Source organism: Aethalodelphis obliquidens, unplaced genomic scaffold (genome assembly GCF_003676395.1).
Source record: "Aethalodelphis obliquidens isolate GAN/ISIS:26980383/991018 unplaced genomic scaffold, ASM367639v1 scaffold30, whole genome shotgun sequence".
Classification (NCBI taxonomy): domain Eukaryota; kingdom Metazoa; phylum Chordata; class Mammalia; order Artiodactyla; family Delphinidae; genus Aethalodelphis; species Aethalodelphis obliquidens.
In genome coordinates, this window is record NW_020837974.1 from 238,156 (window position 1) to 255,072 (window position 16,917).

The 16,917-nt window shown below is 61.9% G+C and overlaps 1 protein-coding gene across 3 annotated transcripts in view; it reads right to left on the reverse strand.

The window, feature by feature from the left end:
• Positions 1-3,103: 3,103 nt before the first annotated feature.
• The window catches only part of PRKAR1B (protein kinase cAMP-dependent type I regulatory subunit beta), an 84,561-nt gene continuing 70,747 nt past the window's right edge, over positions 3,104-16,917 (reverse strand). For 2 of the 3 annotated variants that reach the window (XM_027125524.1, XM_027125525.1), the window contains exons 11-12: positions 4,849-4,930; positions 3,104-4,521 (exon numbers count right to left, since the gene is read on the reverse strand). In XM_027125524.1, coding sequence (XP_026981325.1) covers positions 4,349-4,521; positions 4,849-4,930 — 255 coding nt within the window. In that variant the 3' untranslated portion in view covers positions 3,104-4,348. The remainder of the gene's footprint in view (positions 4,522-4,848; positions 4,931-16,917) is intronic. The other variant, XM_027125526.1, reaches the window with a different exon arrangement.

Genomic DNA, 16,917 nt, shown 5'->3' on the forward strand with positions numbered 1-16,917 from the left:
ATCGACGATCATTTCTTCCCCTTTCATCTTCCTCACGGGATCCTTCGCCGGCAACGTTTTTCATTTTCAGGAATTCCAATTCGTCCAGTTCTCCTTTCATGCCTTGTGCTTCGGGTGTCAAGTCTCAGAACAATGGGCCCGGCCCCAGAGCCCAAGGATTTTCCTCCTCTGTGTTCTTCTAAACGTTTCATGATTTTATCTTTGTGGGTAAGTCTGTGAGCAATTTGGAATTCATTTTTGTAGAAGGTATGGGACTTTCATCAGTTTCTTATTTTTTGGCCTGTGGAAGCCAGAGCCTGCATTTCCCCAGATTTCCCTCCAGTAACCCAGAGTTTCTCCGCTTTTCTTTATTATTCAAATATTTCTTGGTGCCGGTCCTGGGGCCCACAGGTCGAGTGTGTAAGACCCACGCCTGCCCTCTGGGGCTCACTGTCAGGCCTCGACTGGCCACGCCCTGACCCTCCCAGAAGCTGCCTGGGGATCAGACGGGGGTGTCCATGTCAGGCCCCCCAGGGCAGCCGAGGGGAGCGAGCCACCCGGGGACTGTCTGCATGGACCCCATCCCGCCGTCCCCTTCCACACAGCGCCCCTGGCACCGCCCTGGGGGCCGCAATGGGGCAGGAACAATTGCCCGGCTTGTAGTCTCAGGCGGACACAAGCACGCTTTCACGAGCCCACAAGACTGGGTCTGTGCCGCCTGGCGCCAAAGGGAGCAGGCCCAGTGCCCAGCTGGGGAAGATGCTGCTCTGGCCACACCCCCAGTGGGCAGCAGGCAGAGGCTTCCCGCAGCCTCCAGCCAGGGTCCCCGTGCCCCAGCCGAGCAGGCAGCCGGGGCCAGACCTGCCCTCCAAGGAGGGGTGCCTGCCACGCCCCACCGCATCCCAGCCCAGGAAGACCCTGGGCTTCTGGGAGGGACCCCAAGTTCAAGCAGCACGGGGTGGGGGTGGGGTCGAGCACACACTCAAGGTTGGCAGAGCTCCGGTCCAATCCCAGCGGGGCCGCCGTGTGAGTGTCCTGTGGCTGCCGTGTAAAACGCCCCAAACTCAGCGCCTCAGAGCAGGTCGACCTGCTACCTAGCCTTCCAGCCTGCAGGCCACAGGCCGACCTGCCACTCAGCCTTCCAGCCTGCAGGCCACAGGCCGACCTGCCACTCAGCCTTCCAGCCTGCAGGCCACAGGCCGACCTGCTACTCAGCCTTCCAGCCTGCAGGCCACAAGTCCAAAGGCTCCCGTGAGCTGCTTCCTGCTGGGGTTCGGGAGGGTCCATCTCTTCCTCCAGCTCCGAGCCGGTAGCTTCTGTCCCTCCTCCCCACGCCCTCTCTCTGGCCCTGGCCCTCCCACCTCCTTCCTCTTAGGGCCCTCGTGATGACACTGCCCCCTGCCCCGGCACGGGCAGCTTAGGACTGGTGACACGAAAAGATGAATCTCACTTGTTCTACTTTCATTTTGTACACGTGGCTCCTGTCGTATCACGTTTATATTTATACCGTGCAGTGTTTTGCAGTGTGCAGATTCGCTTTGATTATTCAGATGTTTTATCAAGAAAACTGAAGGACGTGTGCGTTGACCTCCTGACTCTCCTGCGGCCTCGGCCCGCCTGCATCCTGGGCCACACGGCCCGAGCCCTCGGGAGGAGCGGGGGTCCTAACGTGGCTGCTTTCTGTTTTCGGGAAGCACGTGGGGACAGCGGGACCCCAGAGCAGGACAGCCAGCCCAGCCCGGGGGCGCCGGGGGGGCCGGGAGCGCTTCTGGGAGAGTGTGGAGCAGGGCCCAGTCCCAGCTCTTGGCATGCAGGGCCATCTCTGCCCCCCCGCAGTGGGCCACCTGCCCCCAGAGTGATGGACAGGCACTGCTCACGACAGCCCCCGCAAGGCCCGCGGAGCTGCAGCTCCCACCCCAGCTCCACGGACCACCCCTCACAGCCCACGAGACAAGGCCCAGGGCAGGTGCCCGCAGGGCTCGCACCCGTTGTGGACCCCGGAGCTGCTGCCGCCCGGCCCAGCGGCAGCGACTCTCTGTGGGTCAAGTCCCTCTCCGGGTCGGTCTTTATTCCGGAGCCCCCGTTCGGCTTTCCCAGGGAGCCTGCTCTGTCCAGCCATTGCGGGGAGCCGCGTGGTAGGCTGCCCCCCCAACTCCCATGGGCCCTTCCCTGCCTCCACGGAAAGGCCAGAGCCCGGACACTGGCCTGAAAGCTCTCTGGGCAACAGGGCAGAGAGCTACTACGCGGCCCACAAAGCGCTGGGATACACTTACACCATCGCCTGGAACTCAGATGGCGCCGGGCCTGGTCCTGACCCGCATCCTGCCCTCCCGGGACTGCCGGCACCCAGGACAGGCCGCCAGGGTGCCCAGGCCTCGGCCAGGTCCTGCTTGGCTCTGGGGTGGATGGCGGCCTCGAGGCGGCCTTCTTAGGAGAGGCCGGGAGAGGCTCAGCCCAGAGCCCCGCTGCTCCCGGAGTCCGGACACGAGGGTCGGATGGCACACGCTCCCCAGCTTCACGCCCTTCCCGAGTCACTGCTTGGAAACTCCCGAGGCCATCAGACCGTGGTCACCTGGGGTGGGCCCGGGGCCTGCTTCCTGCCACACAGAGCTCAGCCCTGCTGCCGCCCCCGGCCCCCGGGAACCGTGGCCAGCTCGTCACATCAGGACCACGAGAGAGGGCTTAAAGCCCAAGGGTCCATCACCATCGACGGGTGAACGGAGAAAGAAGATGTGGTCCATCCACACACGGGATATGATTCAGCCTTAATGAGGAAGGAAACACTGACACAGGCTAATGAAACTTGAGGACAGAACAGTGAAATGAGCCAGACGCAGAAGGACAGTGTGGTTCCACTTCTGTGAGGTCCCTGGGGAGAGGTGCCTGGGGGAGTCAGGGTCACAGAGACAGAAAGTAGGGGGTGGGGGCCAGGGCCTGGGGGAGGGGAGGGGGGTTAGTGTGTAACGGGGGCAGAGTCTCAGTTTGGGAAGACGAGAAAGTTCTGGAGATGATGGTGGGGATGGTTACACAACAGTGTGAATGTACCTGATGCCCCTGAACTGCACACTGAAACATGGTGAAGAGGGTAAGTTTTATGTTACGGCTGTTTTATCACAACAGAAACAAAACAAAAGGAATGAAATCTTCTATGAAAGATTTCAGACCAAAACATGGAGTCAGGAAGATGTACGTCATTGCACATTTAATAGCACATGCAGCATTCAGAACATCACAATAAAGAGGGCAGGGCTTACACACCACAGAAACACCCACAGGCAACGGCAGGGGTCACCCCGGACTAGGCAGCCCCCCCGGGCTGCACGGGCAGCAGCAAATCGGGGTAACTGCACTCTTTCGTTTGTCCTTCAGGTCACCAGGAGTCCCATGGGGCACGGGCCCCAGGCCCCTCCAGCTCACGTGAGAGTTGGCCTGACGACACTTCCGAGGGGGAATGGATTGACTGATGACTTAGGTGTGTGGGCCCAGGGCTGGTCTGACTCACATTCTTCCTACATGGGGAGGGGAGAGGCTCGGATAACGGGCTTTCCCACCAGGGCGAGACTCCTGGTTAACGGGAGGCTTGTCTGCTGGAGAATGACTCACAGGGGACTCTGTTCCTGACAACTTCATCCAGAAAGTGTTTTAGAAAATCCCTCCACTTCCTCCCAAGTCTCCAAGAAGCTGCTTTGCGAAGACGTGGAAGGCAGTGGGGCCTCCCCCGGCCCCGAGAGCAGCGCTCACCACACCTCGGAAAGCCCCAGGCTCACATGGTGTGCCCTTCCTCTCCTGGGCGTCTCAGCCCAATGAGGATGACCCCTGCCTCTGACGGTCAGGCAAACTGGTCAGTGCGCCCAGCTTTCCAGGAGAGGGGAGGGTCACGCCCACTCCCCTAAACATGCCGTGGGCTCCGGGGGGCCACCCCCCTCTGAGGCTGGAGCTAGCTTAAGCCGCCAGAGCCTTCCCACCCCTGGCATCTTGGGAGGACCCTCTGTGGGGGCGGGCATTTGAGGGAGGGGCTGGACCCTCTCTCTCTTCAGCCTCAGCTTCTCACTCCAAGCCCAGGAGTGCCTGTGGGAACCCCCTGGGACGTCATCGCCCCACACCCTGGCCACAGACCGGGTGGCTTCGCATCACAGGGGTCGGCCACCGGGAGCTGCCCAGCCTGCTAGGAGAGGAGAGCCTCCCAGAGCTGGCCCCTCACCCCAGAAGACGTGGGGAGGAAGGCGGGTCCCTTAAGAGGAGCCAGTGGGAGACGGGGAAGGGAGACGGGGAGGGGGCCGCCACCTCTGGAGGCGTGAGCCCGAGGGAGGGGCGGTGCCAGCTGCCAGCCTCGACCGGACGTGCGCGCGCACAGCAGCAGGAGCGCGGCTCAGACGGTGAGGGAGATGAAGCTGTTGTAGCGCTGGATGTTCCTCTTGAGGATCTCGGAGCAGGGGCCCAGCACGCGCTCGAAGCGGGGCCGGTCCAGCTTCACGCACTTGAGGGGCCCCCGGGCCACCACGGTGGCCGCCCGGGGCCGGTTCAGCAGCAGCGCGATCTCCCCTGGGGGCGAGAGAGAGCCTCAGGGCTGCGGATTTAGGGGAAAAGCGAAACCTCAGGACGCGAGGCCGCACCTGAGTGAACATCTGTGCGAGCGCGGCCCACAAAGCGCTCGGATACACTTACACCATCGCCTGGAACTCAGATGGCGCCGGGCCTGGTCCTGACCCACATCCTGCCCTCCCGGGACCGCCGGCACCCAGGACAGGCCGCCAGGGTGCCCAGGCCTCGGCCAGGTCCTCCCACGGCCCCTGCGGACCTCACCTCAGGCCCTCCTGGGGCCCCGTGCGACGGCCGCCACCCCAGGAGGGAGCGGACCCCACAACTCACCGAAGTAGTCGGAGGGCCCGAGGCGCCCCACCTCCACATACTCCTCACCGGGGGACCGGCGCTGGAGGACGGAGGCTGTGCCCTGCAAATGCCAAGGGGACACGTGAGGGTCGGCCGGCTGGGGTCGGGTGGGCAAAGGCGGGGGTGCCCAAGGCCACCCCCGAGGGGCACCGCCCGCATCCCCCTCCCACCGGCTCCACGCCCCCCCACCTAAAAGTGAGGCGTGGGGTCTGGGAGCTGCGGCCGTGCTCTGGCCCAGGGCACCTCCCGGGCACCACCATCCTCGCTGGCCTGGCTCCTGCCCCAAGCTGTCTGCCCGCGGGCGGGGCACGGGCAGAATCTGGAGGTGTCTCCGAGGGCAGCGCTGCTCCGAGCTGACCTTGGCTTAAGTTTCAAGGACGGGAGGCGCGTGGCCTTGTGGTCACGCCGCCCCGCTAAGCGATGCGGCCCCCTGGCCTCCAGGCGGGGTGTCCGCGACACTGGGGCTCAATGATTAACGCCAGCCTAGGCAGCTTGGCGAGGCCGCGTTCCACACCAGAGACTCGGCCTTCGGGGGCCGCAGCCCGGCAGCAACGAGCTGGCACCGGTGGCTTCCGCGCGCAGAGCCCCCTGGCCTGCCGTCTGGGGGCACCCTGGGGCCGGAGCCTCGTCGGAACCCGGCATCTTCCCCACACGCCCAAGGAGTAGCAGCAAGGCCTTATGAATCACCCCTTCAGCCCCACTGGCCTCACTGGCCGCTGCCGATGCCCTGGACACACAGAGGAGCCTGGGCTGTCTCGCGGTGGGCTCGGCTCACCCTGGCTCACCCAGACCCGGCCTCGCAAGCGCTAGCCTGGCTGCGCCCGGGTTAACTGGTACCCCCTCCGCCCGGGCCGCAAGAGACTCGGTCAAAAGACCCCACCAGGGCCTGCCGTGACTGGGACCTCCGGACGCCCTGGGCGGACCCACGCCGGCCCCACTCCAGCCACAGGGCCGCTCGGCCGCGTCTGGGGTGCTTATGAAGCTGGCTGACAGAGGGAGCCAGACCTGGAAGCAGCAGGCCATCTCCACCCGGCCCGGGCACTCCAGGAGTGCTCCCTGGGCCGTGTGCCCACAGACCCCGGCCGAGGGACAGGGCCTGCGGGACACGTGGTCCCGTGCTGCCTCCACGGAGAGGAGTGGGGTCCTGCTCCCAACTGCCCCTGGAGTGGAGGCAGTCAGGTCCAGGGATGACGGCACCGCGGCGCTTTTCTTGAGACAACGTTGCATTAAGCTAACTATCGTTTACATGCAGCCTTTCACTTATATAACTTACATGCCTTTCATTCCCATTTTAGACAATTTTCCATTTTACAACTGGATCATGTTCCTCTGCAGGACCCCAGGGACGGAGCTGAAGTTCCAGCTGATAGAATTACTCAGTGAAACTCCAGGCTTAAAGCATCTGATGAGATGCTTCAAGCTCCAAACAACAGAAAACCCAACTCAAGGTGTCTAAAGGCTACTAAGGGCAACTGCTCTCCCGCAGAACCAGAAGACTGAGACAGGGCTTTCAGGGCTGGCTAGTTCAGCGGCCCACAGACGTGTCTGGACCCAGGCTTGTCCGTGCCTCCTGCTCTGGTGGCCTCAGTCGAGTCCCTGTGCTGGCACCGTGGCTGCCACAGTTCCAGGGGTCACCCAACGCCTCCCCCTGCCATCAGCAGGGAAACCTTCTGGAAGCTCCCGGCAACCTCCCCTCACAGCTCACTGGCCAGAGCAGGTCACGTGCAAGCGATGCAACTGGCTGCCACTCCTCAGGCTCTGCCCTGCCCGCTTGGGACAGCGGTGAGGATTAGGGCTCAGTGGGCACAGGAGAGCAGGGATGGGCTCGGGTGGGCCACTGTTCTGTTTCTCACTTGTCCCCCGCCCCATGCAGACACCTCCCTGCCCTCTGCCTCCTCTGGAACCAACCGCATCCCCCGTGGTCACTGGAAGCATTTCTCTCCTGGTCACATGTGGACCAGCCCATCTTACGATCGACGAGATGAAATCTGTTTCCACTGGGACGCACGGAGCTTTCCCACTCGGGACCTTGACACAGAGGATGTACGCGCACCCGTTAAGACTGATGTAATAACAGACCCTCCAGGCTGGACGGCATGAAGATGAAAGGTCCTCAGGGGGAGCCCTGAATAAGCAGGACCAACAGGGAACAGGCGGCCGCTCCGCTCGGTCCTCACACGTCCCAGGGCTGCAGGAGCACATGGCCACGGGACCATGTTGTCCCCAACAGGGTGTGCACTGCACCACACTCTCTTCCTGCTGCTGACAGCCCAGTCTCCACGGGGGGAGGTCTGGCAAGGGGCAGTGGGGCCACGAGAGGAAGGGCCACGAGGGACAGAGCCACGCTCCCCAGGGGTGCCTGTGACGACCGTGGGGTCACCACTTCACAAGACAGACACTTCCTCATTCTTCACCGCAGTGGTTCGGGGGCTCTTTGCTGCAGCAGCTGAGGCTGACAGGCCGCCACCCCCGAGCCCTGACGCAACGGCAGGACGTTCCTGTCCTGGGAAGGCAGAGTCGCCAAGCCCAAGGGCGGGGAGCGAGGGAAACGGGCGGACGGACTCGATGGGGTGGGACCTCCAACCAGCAGGGCCCGGCGTTCCCACGACACGGGCCACAGGCGTGACCAGCACACGCCCGGGCCTTCCCATCCCAGCGAAATCACCTCAGCCCTGGAACAGCCGTCCTGTCCGAGCTCGTTTCCCAGACGGGCGTGAAGGCAGCATAGACATCCTCAGGGAGTTGAGAGCCGGAATTCTGGGGGCTGGAGAAACACACTTGCCAGAACTCTAGATCATATTCCCCAAATTTCTCATTGATTCTAACCCAACTCTAAAAATAAATCAGGTCACATAGGAATCAGCCAGGGAGGAGCACAAGGAAAATGTCACTGCTGGAGTCTGGAGGAGAAGGGGTTACGAAAGGCCCGTTTGCCTTTCAACGCTTTTCAGTTTTTAAATTTTTCTACAAAGTCGAAACCCACATCAACTCTTGGGTTTCGACAACGGGCACGCGTGACCTTTATGAGACAGAAAGCAGCCAAGGTCGAGGAGAACGCACTCGCTGAAGCAGGGCCTCAGGCTTCCCGCTCCCTGAAGCAGCCCCTCCAGCCCGGCATAGAGCCCCCCGACCGGGTCCAGCGCTGGCACAGCCGGGAGCCGCGGTCCCGCCTGCACGGGCCTCGCCCTCCCCAGGGACATGGCCCACCTCCGTCTCCTCCAGCCTTCGGGCCGTCACCCACTCCTCCAGCCTGTGAGCCGGACTCCGCTCGAGGGCAGGGAAGCCTACGCAGTGGAGAACGGCAGGCACGGGCACCCCAGGACCCACACCCTGGTGGGGTCAGAGCAGACAGGTCAGGGCTGTGGGCCGCTGGCCCCGCGCCACGGTGCGGCCCGGGGTGGGGCTGGGGGACGTCAGGGTCAGCGGCTCAGTAGGGACGGCACCTGGTGAGAGAGGAGCCCCCACCAGGGACCCGCAGCCGCGCCGGGCAGAGACTGGAGCTCGTGCGCATCCGGCCCAGCAGGGGAGGGGACACACGAGCGTGTCAGTGTGAAGGCCAGCCGTGCAGTGAGCAGTCACTCTCAGATCCCACTGACACCAAGTTCAAGGAGAGCAAACACTATTTTATTTGAATAAATATCTATCTTAAAAGAAACAGTATCACAGCCATAAGCAGGCACCAGCATCACCTCCCGTAAGCTAAAGGACAACTGAAAGAACACAGGAGGCAGGTATGGGAAGGCGCCCTCGACGCGGCCTGAGCCCCGCGCCCTGGGCGGCTCCCCGCGGTCCAAGCCTGGCTCCACGACGTGCTGGCCGTGGTCAGGGGAAGGCAAGGCACAGCCCGAGCCTCGGTTTCCTCATCTGCAGAAGAGATACGATGCCGGCCACCGCAGACTCAGGGAACCAGCGCGCGCAGGCCTGCAGCAGCATGGCCATGGTGGGGCCAGAATCCGCCCTCGGGCCACCCAGCTCCCGGCCAGTGGGCAGCGGTGGGTGAGGGAGTCGACACCCCCGCACGGGGATTCGTCCAGGACAGCGCATCTGTTGGACTTTCCACGGACAAATCAGGCGTGTTTATGGCAACGGTCTTTGCACGCTGCTTATCTCTCCTCCCCTGGTGCCAGGAATCCCATCCGGGGTAAAGCAGGACCTCGGAATCCAGCAAATGAGTTCCACATCTGTCTGTCTGGGAACGCCTCATGCTGTGTGCGGATACCAGGGAAACCAGAGCTGGGAACGGCTGAGGATGGGAAACACAGGCCCTCAGGGTTCCTCCAGCCTCCTGAGGGGGGCCGAGGGGAGGGAGGAAGATGGAAGATGGTGCTTTTAGACTTTTTGGGGGGGTGCATCCCCAACTTTTAAAACTGTTTCTTACATTAATTAAAAAAAAAAAATCAGGAAGGAGCCAAGTCAATGAGAAGGACTGTAGGAGGGACCCACACAAACAGTCACGGGGGCAGAGGAGGTGGTGTCACCCTTTTCTGAAGATGCCTCTGTGTCACTGGTCTTATCCCAGCAAGTGACATTTTACGGGCATAATTTTTTAAAATTCATTTTAGGAAAGGCTCTCATCCCTGAACTCAGAAGCTCTGAGCTCCAGGCCTCGGCACCTAGAGGCGGACCTTGGCAGCCTCACCGGAATCTTCACATACGGGATGCTCCTGGGGACGCACGGCCGAGGAGGCCCGAGGCACACGACAGCGTGTCAACCTGGGGGCACCGCGTGTGGGCTCAGTGCATCCGCCCACAGGGGATGTGGTCAGGTCATTGCAAAGCCCAGGAGTGCCCGCCTGGCCGGCACTGGGAGCCGTCCTCACCAGGGCAAGGGTGACTGAGGTGCACAGGCTGGGGCCTACAAAAGGGGGGTGCTCCAAGAGGATGGGTCCCCAGCCCCGGCCCCCAGATGACAAGGTGACGAGGAAGGAGATGCGTCAGGACCTGGGAGCCCCCTGGACTCCTCTGACCCTCTCGGTGGACCTCAGAGCCGCCCAAGACAGGGCCTGGGCGATCCCGGGTGTGAGAGCCCCCCCGTGGGATCAGGAGAGGTGCTGTCGTGCACCAAGCAGACACCAGGTCGGGGGTCATCTCCAGCTCCTATAAGATTCAGCAATTGTGCTCCTTGGTATTTACCCACAGGGTCAGGTCGGAAGCTCACGTCCACACGAAAGCCTGCACGAGGGTGCTTACAGCAGCTTTATTCGGAGCTGTCAAACCTGGAAGCCACCAAGGTGTCCTCCAGCAGGTGACGGATAAACAAACTGGTCCATCCAGACCAGCACTAAAAAGAAGTGAGCCATCAGGCCCTGAAAAGCCACGGAGGAAACTTACACGCGCACCCCTGAGTGACAGGCGCAGTGAGGAAAGGCTTCGGGCTGTGTGCTTCCAACGACATGGCATTCCGGAAAAGGCAAAACTAGGGAGACAGTGAAAAGACTGAGCGTCGGGGCGTGGAGGGGGCGACCAGGTGAGCAGAGGGGGCCTTTACAGCAGGGAAACTACTGTGTGATACGGCATTTGTCCAAACCCACAGAACGTACAGCACCCAGAGTGAACCCTACCACGGTGGACCTTGGGTGACTGTGAAATGTCCATGCAGGTTCATCGATCATGAGAGATGCACCACCTGGCGGGGGTGTTGGTAGTACGGGAGGCTGTGCCCGTGGTGGGGCGGGGAGGGGCTGGTGGGAAATCTCGGCACCTTCCCATCCACTTCGTTATGAACCCAAAACTGCCCTTAAAAAATACAGTCTCTAAATAAAAAGAACTCCTCTGAGATCCGGATACCTCTCATTACTGGTGACCCGGCTGGCATGGAGGACAGAGGTCCGAGTCGGCCGGGACCAGTGGACACGGGTGCAGTGTGGCTCCCAGCCCAGCCTGGCTTCTGGAAAAGCGTTCCTTCTGGTTCAGTCCAGAAGGAAAGTTTATCTTCCTGCTACTTTCTGGACCAAGACTGCCGTCCTTTGATGTTGACCGTGGCCAGGGGCACTGCTCTCACTCCCTGGACGGGGAGGGTCTGGCACCGACCACGGAAACCCAACAGCAACTAACGGAGACGGAGACCGCACCCACCCTGCGCAGGTGCCGACCAGACTCAGCACCTCCTGGCGGGGCCCCCGAGGCTGGGCCGTGAGGGCTGCCGCCCGTCGGGCGGAGGGCCAGGGTGAGCCCCTCAGACAGGTTCTCGAGCGAGGGAGGGTCCCAGGACAGGAGCAAACCCACCAGGCCCGTGGGAGGCCCCTCGGGAGCCGGAGCCTCAGGGCGGGATGGCTGTGGGCGTCTGGCTCACAGGGAAGCTTGGGCAGCTGGACAAGATGTCCCTGACCGCAGGGGACACAGGGTGGACGTCCAAACTCCTTGTCCGGAGCGGAGGGTGTGTGTGGTCCTGCTGCCCCGAAGTTGGCACCGCCCCCACCCCCACTCAGCCCCCAGCACCCTGCCCCCCACCACAGCTGGCGCCCCTGGCCTCGTGCCCAGTGTTCCTCTGGATGCCCTTCCCCGACCTTCTCCATTTGGAGGACTCCTACTCATACGTCAATACCAAACCCACCGCCACCCGGGGTCACTGCTCCACCTCCCTGGCCTTCCCTTCTCCATGTGGGACCCATGCTCTCCCTCCCCTGCAAAGTCACAGCAAACTGCCCAGCGGCGGCCGTCGCCCCCCCACCCCCCTCCCCCAGTACACTGAGCCTCGGCCTGGTGCACGGTGGGGGCACGGACGGGCTGAGTCACAGATGGCTGTGACCTCGGATCTGTGCACTGTGGCCTGCAGCGGTCTCCGTAAAAGTTCCCGAGACGACGGCGAACTCGGAACACCCTTGAGATGTGAGTGGCGCAGCATCAGCTAGGAAAGCCCCCGGGGCAATGGCAGCGTCGAAGGGGTTGCTTTGCAGTCGCTTCAACATTGTGGACATTCATAGAAGCGATTTGCAGAGAGGAGATGATGTATCCAAGCTCACGTTTCCATGGCAATGCCTCCAGCTGTGCAGCCTGCCTGGGAGCTGGCGGGGAGGGACCCGCCCTTGTCCAGCTGCCCCCAGGCCCCGGAGGTTCTGCCAGGTGTGGAATCTGGCCACGGGGAGGGTTGCAGCAGAGGGGACCTGAGACCCAGGCCTGGCCCCACCCACGTCCTCTTCCCAGGGTCTTCCTGGAGGGAGAGGAGGTCCAGGAAGTAACCTGAGTCTGCAAGCCTCACAGGACTCGGCACGTTCTCGACGCGTCTGGCCCCTCCCTGCCAGCCCCACACGCCCGCTCTCCCTGGGGGAGGCCCACCAGGGTCTGTCCTGCCAGACGCAGCCGGGAACACCCACAGGTCCCACTGCTGGCGGCCGAGAGCTCCTCGGGCTACAGGGCGTTTCAGGCTTCGGTAACTAGAAGAGGTCCCGAGAACAGCCAGGCCATGTACGGCCCCCCGGGCTGCTGCAGGTCGGGTCCTGAGGGGCCGGGGTGCTTGGGCCCCTGGGAAGACCCACTGGTGCCTTCTGTTCTCACGTCTGTGAGGCCCCAGGTTGACAACCGCAGGTCTGCCCTGGTCGGCTGAGAACCCGCTCCACGAGCTTTGGGGGTCAGGTGTCCGAGGGGCTGGTAGCGCCCACAGCTTCAGAGACAGCTGGTGTGAGCACACGGAGCTCCGAGACAAGGAGCCCCTGCCAGGAGGCTTGGCACGGAGACCCTGGGGTCACGCAAGCCCAGCTCTGCCAGCCCCGCCTGGCTCCCAGAGGCCAGCAGGTGCTGTTAGGGACTCATCAGGCGTCTGCAGGAGCCGTTTCTCACGTCTGTGCAGGTGCGGGTCTCTGCCAGCGCCTCCACACCTGGGGAAACAGCTCCCAGAGCAGCCTGTCACTGGCCCCAGGCTGTGCTCACCCGCATCCACCCAGGAGAGCAGGGGGATGGACTGAGGTCCAGCCAAGGGCGGGGGCCCGGGGCAGCCCGCGCTCCCACTCCCCTGGATGAGGCCTTGGCGTGGCCTGAGGTCCACAGCGGGGGAGCGGGACCCGGCCGGTCCACGCGCAGGGAGCCGGGGGCCCGGCGCCAAGGCCAGCGTGGCCTCCTTCCACAGAGAGGAAGGGCAGCACCAGGCCTGCCAGCCACGGGAAGCCGCGAGCCAGGGTCCCGCAGCCCCGCTCCGCTCGCAGGGCCAGCACGCGCGGCAGGAGCCCCGGGCCCCGCCCCCTGCAGCTCTGGGGCCTCGGAGCAGCCGGGCCCCTACACCCACCTGAGCAGAGGCCTGAGCGTTCCAGAAGGGTCGGAAGGCAGTGGTACTGGTCAGGGCTCTCCGGAGAAAGAGGACCGACGGCCTGTGCACTTGGGCAAAGATTTACGTTAGGGAATCTGCTCACACGACCGTGGGGCTGACGTGCAAACTCTGCAGGCAGGCCGGCAGGGAAGAGTGGGTGCCGGGACTCGGTCCAAAGGCCAAGGCCAGCTGCGGGGAATCCCTCTTCCTGGGGGACCTCGGCCCTCTTCTTCTTAAGGAGGCCTTCAACTGATTGGAGGAGGCCCACGCTCACCACAGAGGTCAGGGGCTCCACCCAAGGTCAACTGACATCGGTGTCAACCGCATTTGAGAAGCACCTTCACAGAAACACCTGGAGACCCGCGTTGGACCAAATATCTGCGTCCTGAGGCCTGGCCGAGTCGACCCGTGAAATCAGCCCTCACAGCGGGGCCTGGGGCCTGGGCCCCTTCCCGGCGCATCCGCAGTGGAAACGTCCTTTCCTGTCCAGCTGTCGGCTTCGTGGGTGTCACGAGAACATGGGGCGGACGAGGTGCTGAAACACATACACGTGCAAGCAGCCTGTTCGAGGGAATCTACTCAGATCTTCCCGCCACGTCCTCTAAAGGCCACGTCGGCTCATCCCTTGGTAGTCTTGGGAGAGAACACGGCTGTGGGGCGGACACCACACCCCTCTCAGATGCGGCCGGTGACCACTTCTGGCCCCATGGGAAACAGTGGCTTGAGGCTGCAGAGGTCTCTGCGGCTGCATTTCAGCTCTGAGCGTGCGATGCCTGTGAACCCTGAGGCACCACCGTGACTTACCCAATTTGGTGGACCACAGAGGAAAAGGGAAAAACATCCAAGTTGCCAAGGAAACCACTTTGAATACATTTTACGATGTTGTGAAAACCGTACCTTCCAAGGGGGCTGGGTTACACTCCGGGCCGTACTATCGCTGTTACTGTGACTCTGCCCCCACTGCCACCCCCTCGGTCAGCGTTGGGGGGACACTCGGCCACAAAGCCGAACTCCCTCAACAGAACCAGCAGTGTCCCCGTCCCCGAATTGCTCTCCCAAGGCCCTCCTCAGACAGCTTTTTGTGGCAGGAGGCGTCAGGAGCCCCTGGAGAGGGTCCCCACCCCACCCGTCACCATCTCCTGGTGATTCCACAAGGAACACGCCGCCCATAACACAAACCACACGGTCGTGGCGCCAGGTTCGCCCCCAAAGACAATCACGGAACTCGGCTCTGACGGCCTTTAATGGATGAGCTAGAGCAACGCCCAGCCCCAGAGCAGCAGAGAAGACGCAGACAGACGCCCCCGGCCCACAGGGCGTCAGTGGAAGGGCGAGGAGGTAGGGACACGCAGGAAACACAGGAAGCAATGTGCACACCACTCACACTGCTCTAGAGAAGTGCAGGATGCTCGGACACACACGCGCACACGCATGCTCACGCCCACACTGAGGGCCCAGCACTCCCAGGGCAGAAGGGCGGGTCCAGAGCAGGGATGCAGGGGCAAGACACGGCCGCGTCTGGGACCCACTACCTGGCATCGGCGTGTCCCTGGGGAAGGACCCCACAGGTGAGGTCAGACTGCACAGCCGTGGGGCTCACATTCAAAGCTCCCACTGTCACAGTCCCTGTAAGCTCTGTGAGGAACCCCGCTGACCCGTCTTTCACACGGCTTCACAATTTTTCTACCCGTGGCCTTGGCCCCAGAGAATAACGGACGACTGTCTGTGTTGGCCAGAGCTGCTCACTCCCTGGGCCTCAAAGCCGAGGCTGCAAACTCAGTGGCCTGCAAGTGTGTGCAGAGCCCGCCGGGGATGCAAGGGGGCAGGGTGAGGACTGGGGCAAAGTGGGGAGCGTGTCACACCCGGGGCAGCCGCCTCTCGGGTCCAGCTGGCTGCAGCCAGGCAGGGATGCAGATCCAAAGCGGCCAAATCCAGACGTTCAAGAAGAAGAGATCCAGGTTTTCATGGAAAATACCTGATTTTTATTTTATTTTATTTTATTTTATTTACTTTTTGGCTGCATTGGGTCTTGGTTGCTGGGCACGGGCTTTCTCTAGTTGCAGCGAGCGGGGGCTACTCATCGTTGCGGTGCACAGGCTTCTCATTGCGGTGGCTTCTCTTGTTGAGGAGCACGGGCTTTAGGCGCGCGGGTTTCAGTAGTTGTGGCATACGGGCTCAGTAGTTGTGGCTTGCGGGCTCTAGAGCACAGGCTCAGGAGTTGTGGCGCACGGGCTTCGTTGCTGCGCAGCATGTGGGATCTTCCCGGACTGGAGCTCAAACTCGTGTCCCCTGCATCGGCAGGCGGATTCTTTTTTTTTTTTTTTTTTAGCATCTTTATTGAAGTATAACTGCTTTACAATGGTGTGTTAGTTTCTGCTCTATAACAAAGTGAATCAGCTATACGTATACATATATCCTCATATGCCCTCCCTCCCACCCTCCCTATCCCACCCCTCTAGGTGGTCACAAAGCACCGAGCTGATCTCCCTGTGCTGTGCGGCTGCTTCCCACTAGCTATCTGTTTTACATTTGGTAGTGTATATATGTCCATGCCACTCTCTCACTTTGTCACAGCTTACCCTTCCCCCTCCCCGTGTCCTCAAGTCCATTCTCTAGTAGGTCTGCATCTGGGCAGGCATATTCTTAACCACTGTGCCACTAGGGAAGTCCCCTGATTTTTAAATAGTGACAATTAATTCAAATTTAAAAAAAAAAAAAAACACGGTGCAGGCCAGTGCAAACCCCAACACCCCTTGTGTCCGACGGCAGGCTCAGCTGCATTTGGAGAGTGTGAGCAACTTTCTGCTGGAACGTCCTCCAGAAACCACGAGCCAGACACTGGCTACCTTCGCAGGAGGATCTGAGATAAAAAGCACAGACCTCGAGGGACCACAGTTCCCTCAAAGTCCTGAGAGTAGAGCCCCGGAAATGTTCGGAGTCAAGCCGTAACTTTCACCCCGGGGGCTTGCTTCTGGGGAGAGCAGGCGTGAGCCTTTGAGATGACCTCTCTGAGGTCACGGCCGGGGCGGGAGCTGAAACGCAGGGTTTGCGGCCTCTCAGGTCTACGGAGGGGAGACCTGGCTGGCAGGAATCATAATTTGTTCTGTCTGTGGTTTTACCCCTTTCTTTCAAGAAACATTGTTGAACGAGTCACCCACCCCAGGACAGGAATGCTGCCTGTGGGTGGATCCCTCAGCAGGGTTCCTGCAGAAGCACCCCCAGCCCTGGGTCTCAGGTGGGAACCACGTCCATCATTCAGCTGCAACCCCAAGGGCCCTCCGGCCCCAGGCTCAGTGCCGAGACGTGGACCGGTAGGTAACAAAGGTCCCGGTTCCCAAACGCACACTGTAAAGCTCTGTGCTGCAGCCACCAGGACCCTCCTGAGGTGGTTCTCCTGCTGACCCCACAGCCTTCCAGATCTTTCCTGCGTGATCAGCAGGCAGGTGGCGGGAAGAACCACAGGCACGCCCTCCCAGGAGGGGCTGCTGCAGGACCCCAGATAAAGTCCCCACGGAACTCGCGGGTCACAGGGCGGGACTTTGTTTGTGGACTGAGGCACAGAGGCGGGCAGGCGCCAGCCAGCAGAACCCGGAGCATCCTCGCCGACAGCAGCAGCCTGGGAAGTCACTTCTGTTGTTTTAAACCAAGAAAGTGGCTCCAAGTCCGGCGATGTCGGCCAAATGCCACCAGGGGCTGAGCCTTTGTCACTTCCTTTCTGTGCACCAACCCCAAGGCTGGTACCACTCTCTCTGGACGGCACAGTGACCCCCTCTGCGGCTGCGGCCGCGACCAGAGCGGGCTTTCAGACT